This window comes from Eurosta solidaginis, chromosome X, assembly GCF_040869045.1.
Source record: "Eurosta solidaginis isolate ZX-2024a chromosome X, ASM4086904v1, whole genome shotgun sequence".
In the NCBI taxonomy this organism is placed as follows: Eukaryota; Metazoa; Arthropoda; class Insecta; order Diptera; family Tephritidae; genus Eurosta; species Eurosta solidaginis.
In genome coordinates, this window is record NC_090324.1 from 139,420,855 (window position 1) to 139,433,818 (window position 12,964).

Sequence of the window (12,964 nt, forward strand, 5' to 3'; positions counted from 1 at the left end):
GTACGATATGGGTATCAAACGAAAGGTGTTACTGAGCATTTTAAGAGCGAGTGGACATTAGGTCTATAGGTGGACGCCTTTTCGAGATATCGCCATTAGGGTGGGCCAGGGATGACTCTAGAATGTTTGTACGATATGGGTATCAAACGAAAGGTGTTACTGAGCATTTTAAGAGGGAGTGGGCATTAGGTCTATAGGTGGACGCCTTTTCGAGATATCGCCATAAGGGTGGGCCAGGGGTGACTCTATAATGTGTTTGTACGATATCGATATCAAATTAAAGGTATTAATGAGGGTTTTAAAAGCGAGTGGCCCTTAGATGTATATGTGAAAGCGTTCTCGCGATATCGACCAAAATGTGGACCACGTGATCCAGAAAATCATCTGTCGGGTACTGCTAATTTATTTATATATGCAATACCACTAACAGTATTCCTGCCAAGATTCCAAGGGCTGTTGATTTCGCCTTGTAGAACTTTTTCATTTTCTTCAACTTAATATGGTAGGTGTCACACCCATTTTACAAAGTTTTTTCCAAAGTTATGTTTTGCGTCAATAAACCAATCCAGTTACCATATCTCATCCCTTTTTTCGACATTTTTTTCATTTTTCGTAATTTTCGATATCGATAAAGTGGGCGTGGTTATGGTCGGATTTCGGCCATTTTTTATACCAAGATAAAGTGAGTTCAGATAAGTACGTGGGCTAAGTTTAGTAAAGATATATCGGTTTTTGCTCAAGTTATTGTGTTAACGGCCGAGCGGAAGGCCAGACGGTCGACTGTGTATAAAAACTGGGCGTGGCTTCCACCGATTTCGCCCATTTTCACAGAGAACAGTTACCGTCATAGAATCTATGCCACTACCAAATTTGAGAAGGATTGGTAAATTTTTGTTCGACTTATGGCATTAAAAGTATTCTAGACAAACTAAATGAAAATGGGCGGAGCCACGCCCATTTTGAAATTTTCTTTTATTTTTGTATTTTGTTGCATCATATCATTACTGGAGTTGAATTTTAACTTAATTTACCTATATACAGTAAAGATATTAAATTTTTTGTTAAAATTTGAATTAAAAAAACATTTTTCTTAAAAAGTGGGCGTGTTCTTCATCCAATTTTGCTAATTTTTATTAAGCACATATATAGTAATAGTAGTAACGTTCCTGCCATATTTCATTATGATATCTTCAACGACTGCCAAATTACAGCTTGCAAAACTTTTAAATTACCTTCTTGTAAAAGTGGGCGCTGCCACGCCCATTGTCCAAAATCTTACTAATTTTCTATTCTGCGTCATAACTTCAACCCATCTACCAAGTTTCATCGCTTTAACCGCCTTTGGCAATGAATTATCGCATTTTTTCGGTTTTTCGAAATTTTCGATATCGAAAAGGTGGGCGTGGTTATAGTCCGATATCGTTCATTTTAAATAGCAATCTGAGATGAACGCCCAGGAATCTATATACCAAATTTCATCAAGATACCTCAAAATTTACTCAAGTTATCGTGTTAACGGACAGACGGACGGACATGGCTCAATCAAATTTTTTTTCGATACTGATGATTTTGATATATGGAAGTCTATATCTATCTCGATTCCTTTATACCTGTACAACCAACCGTTATCCAATCAAAGTTAATATACTCTGTGAGCTCTGCTCAACTGAGTATAAAAAGAACGGATGTATAGCATACATTGCATATTATACAAATGCAGGGTATATAGAGCATGAGAAACACAGGGTTAAATACATAATGCAGTTATTCAACACCTTCCCTGAATTAGTTATTGCCAAACTTGAAGTTGCTCATGCTTTTCATTTACATACATATGTATTTAATTATTCAAAACATTTAGCAATATTATTTTAGGCCGAATTTATCTGCCAAATATTTAAATTTTTGCGCAGTTATGTATTTAGTTAGGATGTCTGCTGACATTTCATTAGTGGGTATATATTTTAATTCTACAACTTTATTTTCTATCTTTTGACGGATAAATTTTGCCTTAATATCAATATGTTTAGTGCGTGACGAATATGAGTTATTTTGCGCCACCAAGATGGCACTTTTATTGTCACAACATAAAGGCAAGCAATAAACATCATGTGGTACGAGCTCGCTTTCCAATCGCCTCAGCCAAATTGATTCTTGGATTGCAGCAACTACAGACATAAACTCCTGCCTCCGTTGATGAAAGTGCTATTGTCCTTTGTCTTTTCGTTGCCCAAGCTATAGCCCCAGATTGGAATTTAAAAATGTACCCAATAGTTGAACGCCTACCATCTATATCTCCAGCCCAATCAGCATCACAATAACCTGTGATGTGACCTTCCGGCTGCTTCGTGTACTTTAACCCTAGATCGATTGTACCTTTTAAATACCTCACCAATCGCTTAACAGCCTCCCAATGTGGCTTGCCGGGATTTGTACTATACCTACTCAACACGTTCACACTGTAACATATATCTGGTCTCGTTACCTGTGCCGCAAACAACAAACAACCGATTGCCTGTATGTATGGTGTTTTAGCCATCATATGTGTTTCGCTCTCTTCTTTCGGGCATATTGCAATGGAATGCTTTTGGTTATAGTCGAATGGTGTTGTTACCGGGTTACAGTCAGCCATACCGAAGCGATCCAGCACGTCACTTATGAACTGCGATTGGTCAATCTTAATGGAATGTGATGAGCGCGTGATTCGCATACCTAAAACCGAAGAAGCTTCTCCCATGTCTTTCATTGCAAATTTCTTAGCGAGGCTTTCTTTCAGGGCCTCGATCTGCTTCACATCATTTGAAAATATCAAAACATCATCCACGTACATTGCCATGTATGTCATATAACTATCGGTGACTTTATAGTAAACGCATTGGTCAACTTCGCTTCCATTAAGGCCTATTTGGAGCAGCTCATTATTTAGCGTTTCATTCCACACTCGCCCAGACTGCTTTAGTCCATAAATAGCTTTACGCAACTAGCATACCTTGCCTGACCCATCTCTAAATCCTTGTGGTTGGGTCATAAACACCTCTTCTTTCAGTGTGCTGTTGAGGTATGCCGACACGGCATCCATTTGATGGATTGCCATATTGTACTTAACAGCGAATGTTATAAGAAATCTTAAAGATTCATACCGTACAAACCGGAGCAAAAGTTTCGGCGTAATATATGCCCTCACGTTGGATGTACCCTTTAGCTACAAGCCTAGCTTTTCTACGAATTGCAGCACCGTTTTCATTTCGCTTTGTCTTGAAAACCCACTTAGAAGCTATTGCTTTTCTTCCTGGAGGTAATTCAACAAGCTCCCAAGTATCGTTCGCCATTAGTGACTCAATTTCACTTTGCATAGCCGTCTTCCAATCATCGGAAGCAGCTACGGCTTCTTCAAACGTTTCAGGGTCATTAGAGACCAGCTGCATAGCACAAAGGTTATACGACTGAGGGGTTTTTTTCAAGAGCCTCTCAGATCTGCGAACTTCAGCACTTTCGGCTGTTTCTTCCACACAGCTTGTACCGTCAGAGTCATCTTCTGATTTTGTAACTTGCAATTGTGTTCACCGCACAATCGGTTTCATTAGGTTTTTCATTTACGCAGCTTGTATTCATTCGCAACTTGTTGTCGTTTTTAAATTAATTAAAACACTCATTCTGACAATCTGAGTTGCTATTTTCAATTACAGGTGCAAGTTCTTCACCACTAGCATCGCCCCCAGAATTTGCACTCTCTGGTTCTACTAACATCGGATAATAATGATCTACCGGACTCTGATGACGTAAGTTACGTTCATTTTCAAGAAACATCACATCTCTGCTTATTATGATTTCTCCCTTCATAGGGTTGTATAACCGATATGCTTTGCTTTCAGCACTATAGCCTACCATAATACATTCAAGAGATTTTGGGTCTAACTTACGTCATTTTTCTTTACTTATATGCACCATTGCTGTGCAAGCAAAAACGCGTAAACGACTCAAATCAGGTTTTCTACCAGACGAAATTTCTTCAGTAGTTCGGCTATTACCCCTACATGGTACTCTATTTACTATATAAGAAGCATTTATTATTATTTTTTTCGAGCACTGATTTTCTACGGCTGTTTTGAAATCTACAAATTTGTTGAACGCGTCGGACTTATTTTTGAGGGGATAGATATACTTACTTTGCGCGAATAATCGTCTACAAAGGTTAGCATAAATCAAGCGCCTGAAAATGATTTGCATTTGAATGGTCAAACAACGTCGGAGTGTATCAATTCCAGCAAACCTCCAGCTCGTGTACCACCTTCTTTATTTGGTCTTCGTTTTTGTTTAACTTTCACGTAAACTTTACATGTATCGGACTTACCTTTGTCCAACACTACACCTGTGCAAGAATTCTTCACGTTAATCATGCTGCTGTCACAAATATGCGCTAATCTACGATGCCACAAACTTGAATTACCTTTAACTATTAACGCACTTGGCGGCCACCATGGTGTGATGGTAGCGTGCTCCGCCTATCACACGGTATGCCCTGGGTTCGCACCCCGGGCAAAGCATCATCAAAATTTTAGAAATAATGTTTTTCAATTAGAAGAAAATTTTTCTAAGTGGGGTCGCCCCTCGGAAGTGTTTGGCAAGCGCTCCGGGTGTATTTCTGCCATGAAAAGCTCTCAATGAAAACTCATCTGCCTTGCAGATCCCGTTCGGAGTCGGCATAAAACATGTAGGTCCCGTCCGGCCAATTTGTAGGGAAAACCAAGAGGAGCACGACGAAAATTGGAAGAGAAGCTCGGCCTTAGATCTCTTCGGAGGTTATCGCGCCTTACATTTATTTTTATTTTTTTTTATTAACGCACTTGGTTGTTTCAGCTCAATTTCACAATCCATTCGGTAAAGTCCATCTTCACAAGTTGCAGTGGCGATTAATTTATTATTTTTATCAAGAATTTTACACTTGCTTTCATCAAAAATTACTGTTTTTCCTGTCTTCGTGATTTGACTTACTGACAGCAAATTTTCGCATAAGCCTGGCACATGTTCGACATTTTTGACAGTTACGATTTGTTGCAATTTTTCGCCGAAAATTCGCATTTCAACATCTCCCACTTTTTCTACGGGAAGCTCGCTGTTATTCGCAACAAAAATTACTTTGTTATTTATACTTCTTTCGTTATGAAAACAATATTATTATTTGTCATATGATTCGTTGCGCCAGAGTCTATGTACCACTGCGCGTTGTTGTTGTGCAAATATTCTTTTACTTTTGTACGTGTTGTTTTCGCGTATGCTTTCATGCTAGATGCAAAGAGAGCTTCTTTTTTCTTTGCGCTGTCTCTTCTTTTATTTGGGCAATTTCGTGTATGACATCGTAAATTTTTTGGCTTTATATTCTTTGTATGAAATGCATTCATTTTTGTCGAACCGCCATCAAATTTTGCATCTTGAAGCAAAAGATTTTTCACCATATCAACGGTAAGCTTTTCTTTCGAATTTTCCACAGCCATTACTAATGGTCTAAAATCATCCGTGAGACGCGCTAGCATGAGAGATGCAGCCAACTCATCGTCTATATTCAAACCAGCATTTCAAAGCAATCATAACAAGTTCATTTACATACTCTTGTATTGAACAATGATTTTCCAGCTTGATATTGACCAACTGTTTCAACAGTTCTACCTTTCTTGTCAATCCATTGTCCTCATATGCATTTAGCAAGGATTCCCATGCCTCTTTTGCTGTCGAAGCAGATGCTATGTGACCAAAGTTTGACGGGTCAATCATCAGCGTAATTTCCGCTAAGGCAAGTTCATTTTTTCGTTGTCTTTATCCGATAATACACCTGTCTCTACCACCTTCCAACAGCCTTTGATGACGAGGCAGGATTTAGCTTGCCTTTTCCACGTATCAAAGTTTTCGCGATCTCGTAATCTTTCTACGGGATAAACTAATGAGGTAGATGACGTGTTCATTTTTAAAGAAAACTAAAAACGCGTGGCATGCGGCCCATAACCTGTTGTTGGTTAAGTAACTTTATTATATTATATGTAAAAAGAACGGATGTTTAGCATACATTGCATATTATACAAATGCAGGGTATAAAGAGCATGAGAAACACAAGGTTAGATATATAAAGCAAGGCTAAAATGTGTGTTAGTTGGTCGCCGGTTTTTGAAGAGATGCGTTAGTCGATTTTGTTCAAACTTTCACACAAGTTGCGTAAACCTCACGCGGTGGTTACTACATAGGCTTCGTTGCGATCGAGGTACAGGGTCTCGAGATATAGGCCGAAACGTCGACCCGAGTACCCCTAGAATGTGTTTATAGAATATGGATAACAAATGAAAGCTGTTGATGAGTGCTTTAGTAGAGGGTAATTTTCATATCCCTGGGTGACCTGGGTCTCGAGATATAGGCCAAAACGTGGGCCAGTGAATGCCTAGACAATGTTAATACAATATGGATATCAAATGAAAGCTGTTGATGAGTACTTTAGTACGGAGTAATATATTATCCAGAGACGGACTGGGACTGGGATTAGGACTAGGACTGGGACTGATACTCGGAGTGGGACTGGGGCTGAGACTCGGAATGGGACTGGGACTGGGACTGGAATAAAATACATACCACCCTCTGGAACAGGCAATAAGGGATGCAGAAGAATGAGAAGGAATTGAAAGAGGAGAAAAGAGAGAAGGAGATTGAGAAAGAGATAGAATAAGACGAAGATGGAGATAGATGAAGCGAAAAAGACGGAGGGAGGAGTGAATAAAAGGATTAGGAAAAAGTGAAGAGGGGGAGGGGGAGGGGGAGGGGGAGGGGGAGGGGGAGGGGGAGGGGGAGGGGGAGGGGGGAGGACGGATTCAGACGCAAAAAGTTTATTAAAATGTATGCAGATAGGCCAAATTTAGGGCAGGACAACGTCTGCCGGGTCTTCTAGTATATTATAAAGCTTTACTAATCACCTTATGTATATTTTTTCTTTGTTTTAATTGTATAGCGACACAGATAACATAAGAAGCCTCAAATATTTACGCTTCGATGACATAAAGGAAGCGATTCCTACTTGTGGATTACGAGCGGAATTCCGTGAAAAATTGTTTATTTGGAGGAAAATGGAGGTAGCCATTGACCATACGGATTATTTCGTCGCCTTTACCCAGAAACATGAATGTGTAAAAATTAAAATGTGGATACCTAATTAAACTTTTTGTTTTTTCACGGGAATACTATTACATTCCACTTAATGGAAATAAAAATCCTAGCGGTATGCTTTATGGAAAGTACGTCAACTGTCGTGCAAAACTACAGAAAAAATCTGGTTACACTACTAATACATCAGCCGCTTCACCAATGTCAAGTCAAAAAAAAAAAATAAATGTAAGGCGCGATAACCTCCGAAGAGATCTAAGGCCGGGCTTCTCTTCCAATTTGCGTCGTGCTCCTCTTGATTTTCCCTACAAATTGGCCGGACGGGATCTACATGTTTTATGCCGACTCCGAACGGCATCTGCAAGGCAGATAAGTTTTCACTGACAGCTTTTCATGGCAGAAATACACTCGGAGCGCTTGCCAGTCACTGCCGAGGGGCGACCCCGCTTAGAAAAATTTTCTTCTAATTGAAAAACTTTATTTCTAAAATTTTGATGTTGCTTTGCCCGGGAGTTGAACCCAGGGCATACGGTGTGATAGGCGGAGCACACTACCATCACACTACGGTGGCCTCCGATCTCAAGTCAAAACAAAGATTTAAAAGAGGTCATTTTGTCCATTGCTACATCTCTAAAGACATTACTAGGCAGAAGCAGTTCGAAATGCGATGAAATCCGCAAAAATTTGCAAAAAACTTATCAGTTACGTCAGAATTATTTAGCTGTAATGAACCAAATTGAGTTTTTAAATGCTTGGCCCAAAAATACTCAGAAGCCCGAGCGCCGGAATTGGTAATAAACAGTAAACAAATATACTTTTATAGTTACTATAATTTTACAAACTAACACAATTATACTTTTAGATAAAGATCGACTTTAATCTAATGTATCCTGGAAAAGATTTACTAATGTACACTAAATGGGATATATTCAGAAATAAAAATGACTGCAACTGAAACAGCGTGCTTCATTCATTTTCTTCCTTTACTCATGGGAGATTTGATACCAGTTGGTAACGGGGCTTTTTATTTTCTTGTCTAAAATAATTCACTTCCTCTTAAAGCCACAGTATTCATGTAATGAATTAACTGAGCTGGAAAGTTTTATTTAGGGTCTCTATGCAGTTTATATTAATCTATATGGTAGTTTAAAACCAAAACACAATTTTCTTGTACATATCCCGCGGCTATAAGAAAAAATGGGCCATTAAAGTATATTTGGTGCATGCGGCTTTAAGCTAGACATAAATAGGCAAAAATTTATCTTTCTAATATAATGTCAATGGTAAATCCTCCATATTCGCTTATCATAAAATCTGGAATCAAATTCTCTAAATTTTTGCTCGACCATGCAAATTAATTTGTGCCCCGTTTTCATCTTCATTTTATGCTAACCGATATGTATACACAAATTTAGCGAACATTTCCAGTCATTCGAAGTAGGCGTCAAGACTGATAAAACTGTCATTTTAAACATTTCATCTTTTGTAACACCTCCCCTACACTTATATTCTGTAAATAATGGCAAAACTTATGTAAAAGTAAGAAAAAAACGTTTTAAATTTATGTATAAGTATTGTACCGAATTCAAAAGCTATCAAATAAATCCACAAGTTCATATGCAAGTAATAATGAATGTTCTTTTAGTGAGTGTGAGGTGAAAAATAAATAGGTTGTGGGGAATATAAAAAATAAAATGGTTCAATGTTGCCTTTGTGGCGATTTAGATAATCAAACAAATTTTTTAGCTTGCTTTAATAAATTTTATTAGCACTTTTCAAATGCTTCTTACGCGTTGCTTTAAAAATATTTTTTTTGATTACTACGCAACAATGTTTGAATTCAAAAAGGTCTCTAAATATGACTGACGATGTTACTTATAGTAGTACAATTATGGCGTCATTCTTAACTAACCTGGTTATCTATTTACGTACATGTATGTATATGAGTTATTTTGTTGGATTTTAATACATATTGGAAAAGTTAACTGCACAAAGTATGTATATATGTTTTTATGATACATGCTGAGCAAAAAAAAAAGATCATGAATACAACTATACCCCGCAGTATCATAAGCAAGCATACCCAGCGGCAACAGTTCAATGTTAAATTAAGTACGTTATACCTTAATTCGAACTGTACACAATCTTAAATTTACAATGCACGATTTTATTTTAAGAGTGTACACTTTTAAATACGAATCAATGTTAATTCAAGCACGAATCACCTTAAATTAAAAGATGTAAATTTATAATTCCATTATAAAATCAACATTGTCCATACTTCGATTAACAATTTTCCACCAATTTTTCCTAAAATTAATTAAACGTTTTATACAAAAATAAAAAAAATTTACTCCTTATATTAAATAATAAGAAAACCTGAAAAGAATTTGTCCATAGTGTTTCTTTGATGAAAAAATTGAAGAACATTTTTTCCTAAAATTAATGAAACGTTTTATACAAAAATAAGAAATTCTTACTCCTTACATTAAATTAAAAAAAAACTGAAAAGAATTAAACATAGCGAATAACAATATAGCCTTTTACATCCTACCAAATATTTCATCTGATGAATTTTATTCTCCCCGAGCTGAGGTCAAACTCGAGTCGTAAGATTTATAAACCCGCACGCCTACTATTGTGCTATGACGGCGTTTGTATAGATCAGCGGTGGGCACCACTACATATACGCGGTTAGAAAATTGAGAGTGTGTTAGTATACACGAACGCTTACTGAGCACGAAAGCAAAATTAATTATCTATTTAGTTGTATTGTGAATGATAACTAAGTGTGATATCTTATCTGCCAAATGCCTGACAGGGTGTTCAATATGGCTACTTTTTAGCGTTTTGACAGGGTGTTCAATATGGCGGCGCTTATCTTCAGCGGGTGATAGAAAGAGATACAAAATGAGACAGCGATAGTTAAATACAAATCATGTGATCCACTCACTTTGGAATTTTGACGTCTATGCAGAAGATATCACACTTAGTTATCTTTCACAATGTTTAGTTGGATTTCAGCACTGGTACAGTGAGCACTTGTCACAGCGGGGTTGCGACACGTCCTTACCGTAGGAGCATCAAAATCAAACTAAATGAGCTGTTGTTGATTTTGACGAAGTAGCCGTTGTGCTCCCGATCATCGTATACGTATATGGTCGCTTAGCAGGTGCTAAGTTTGTGCCCACCCTTGGTATAGATGCTGCCTAATTCAGTTCTCTTCCTTAGTTGTTATTTTCATTTTACTTTATTGCTCATTTTATATGCTATTGCGAGTGATTCGAGGTGCTATGTATCATTGTGTCGGTGGCCGTTGGTTTTCTATATATGTCAATACTTATCCAAATTAAAATTAATTATGGGCATCATTGGTTTGGTGTCCGACTTGGAGATTTTAAGTATAAAAATAAGTAGAGCAATCGATGGCTTTAGTCGGATCAATGTCTATGCCATGTTCGAATCTACTATATTTGCTGCATTTATTATAGCAATATTGATTTCTTTCTGGTATTCATCCGCGGGTTTCTCTCTTATTCTACGGTATTTTACTTCCTCGATGAGTTTTTCAGTTTTAGTAACACATTCCTCTTTCTCGATTGGCACTGCGGTGTTGCCTTTGTCCAATTTTGTTGTGATAAAGTCGTTTTTAATAAGTTAAGGCTGTAGACTTTTAGTTGTCTTTCCTTCAGTGCTTCCTTTTTCTCCGTCCTGAGCCTTCACTTCTTTGTTAATTATTTCCCTGCACATATGCCTTCCGTGTTCCGTTTCCTCTTGCGGCATTAATAATATAGCGTTCTCTACACCAACAATTGCCTGCTCCATATTTGCTATATTATTTTGGTCGTTGGAACTATTGCCTGGAGGCAATTTTCGAGTATTTCTGCTTCTTGTTTGGTGATAGCCACTGTTGTGAGGTTCAAGAACTTGGTATGAAACTGCCGACACAGTAACGTAGGACAAACAGGATGACAAATAAGAACGAGTTTCAGAGAACAAATACGAAATTATAACAAAATAGCAGGGCATCCTACCATCATACCATGCAAATCACATGGTCAAAAATAAATTCTCCCCAACAAACATCAATAAACTACTCGAGGTCTTTCAAATCCTGAACGTGAATAGTAAACGAAAAGGAAACACTATATATGACGCATTATTTGAACCTTTAAAACTTGTTTACAAAAAACAACGTAATATCGCAGGTATAACAGACAAACACGTATCAAAAAATAAACACAAAACAGGAAACCAACCAAATCAAAGAACACACACAAAAGGTCAACTGACTAAAATTACTGACATGTTAAGCTAAACAAACAAGTTAATCAGTGAATACCACCCCCTTTTCTGGATGAACACACAGCACACACATATATACATAAACAAACATTCAGTTTGACAATACCTCTGCATGCACCTTCTTACTATAAATATAACACAAACGACACAACAGATCAGAACGAAAAATGACACTGATGCCGATGCAACGCCGACACCGGTTTGTATCCATATCAAATTTTACAAGGGATGACAAAAATCGTTCCAATATACATCCATTATCCACACTGTCGGAAAATCAACAAGACAAAATGAAAATAATTCCTAATACCAAAGAAAAAAACCTAATTTTTAAGAAAATTACTTGTCCAAATTGACGGAAATATTTCTACGACTTCAAACCAATCGAATTTTTTCTCATTTTAATAGCTCCTTTGCTCATTGTTATGAAATTTTTTTAGTGCATGAATTACTGTTTTTTAATGATTACGTACCCACAATGTTTCATATTTAGCGGTTTGTCAAGGCGACAGGCAATCTTGATTCGTAATTCTTGATCTGGAAGATTTTTTGGCACCACCATACGGTGCCACTCAGGAGACTGAAAAAGTTCGATTAACCTTGTTAAACTTTTTTATATAAAGAAAAGTTATACCTTCGATGAAAGTGGAGTTGGTCTTATTGTCACCTTTCCCAATTCCTTATCTTCCAAGGCCAACATGCCAGGATTCTCTGTGTATAATTTTACTTTGACAGCGGGCAAGGGATGTGTCGTTGTGAAATCTCCTTGGGTGTCCCACCTAAAAATATTTAAATTTCCACACAAATTTCGTGAGAATTTCCAATTTAGTTGAGATTGTAATTGAAGCAGTAGGTATTAATTACTTCAGTTTTCAAACACTTTATCTTATATATAAATCTTATAAAATAAAGTCGCTAAATGTCATTGTTTGTCCATCTTTTCCCACAGAATGCTCCCATTTCAAAGCAGTTTTATGCATTTAAAAGGTCATCTACGTGGATCGACATTTTCAATATTATATCAAGGTACGTATTATAGGGTAGGGCAAATTGCCAAAATGTAGTAAGAAATCATAAAATTTTTGTTTACACAGCTATAACTTTAAAACAGATTGATCAATTTAAATATTTCTTATTTGCAGTAAACTTTTGAAAAATCTTGACGCCTTTCTAATATGAGCAAAATTGTTTAAAAAAAATTAACATTTTGGTTCGACCTTCTCAGCGATCACAGCGACCAAGACATCCAACTACTAATAAGAATATCTTTGCATCACTCCCTGCCTAACCATGACTACCCACTTTTATACACTTTCCCTGAAACTCCAAAACCATCAAACATTTTGGTGTCAAAAATTCAAGTTTGGGATATTTTTTAGGGTGAAAAAAATTTCCCATAATAGAATGAGTGCGAATGAAACAACATGAGTGTCTTGTTTATAAAAATCCCAAAAAAGGGAAATAAAAAAGAAAAAAATTTGACGCGCCATTGTCGCTGGAAATTTTTAAAAATTTAAGCGTG

At 37.0% G+C, this 12,964-nt stretch overlaps 1 protein-coding gene across 10 annotated transcripts in view; it reads right to left on the reverse strand.

Annotated features, from left to right (window-relative positions):
* Positions 1 to 12,964, reverse strand: part of LOC137235484 (calcium-dependent secretion activator-like) — a 2,443,847-nt gene that overhangs the window by 600,427 nt on the left and 1,830,456 nt on the right. For all 10 annotated transcript variants that reach the window (XM_067758485.1, XM_067758483.1, XM_067758487.1 and 7 more), the window contains 2 exons: positions 12,077 to 12,221; positions 11,916 to 12,022 (listed from right to left, as the gene is read on the reverse strand). In XM_067758485.1, coding sequence (XP_067614586.1) covers positions 11,916 to 12,022; positions 12,077 to 12,221 — 252 coding nt within the window. The remainder of the gene's footprint in view (positions 1 to 11,915; positions 12,023 to 12,076; positions 12,222 to 12,964) is intronic.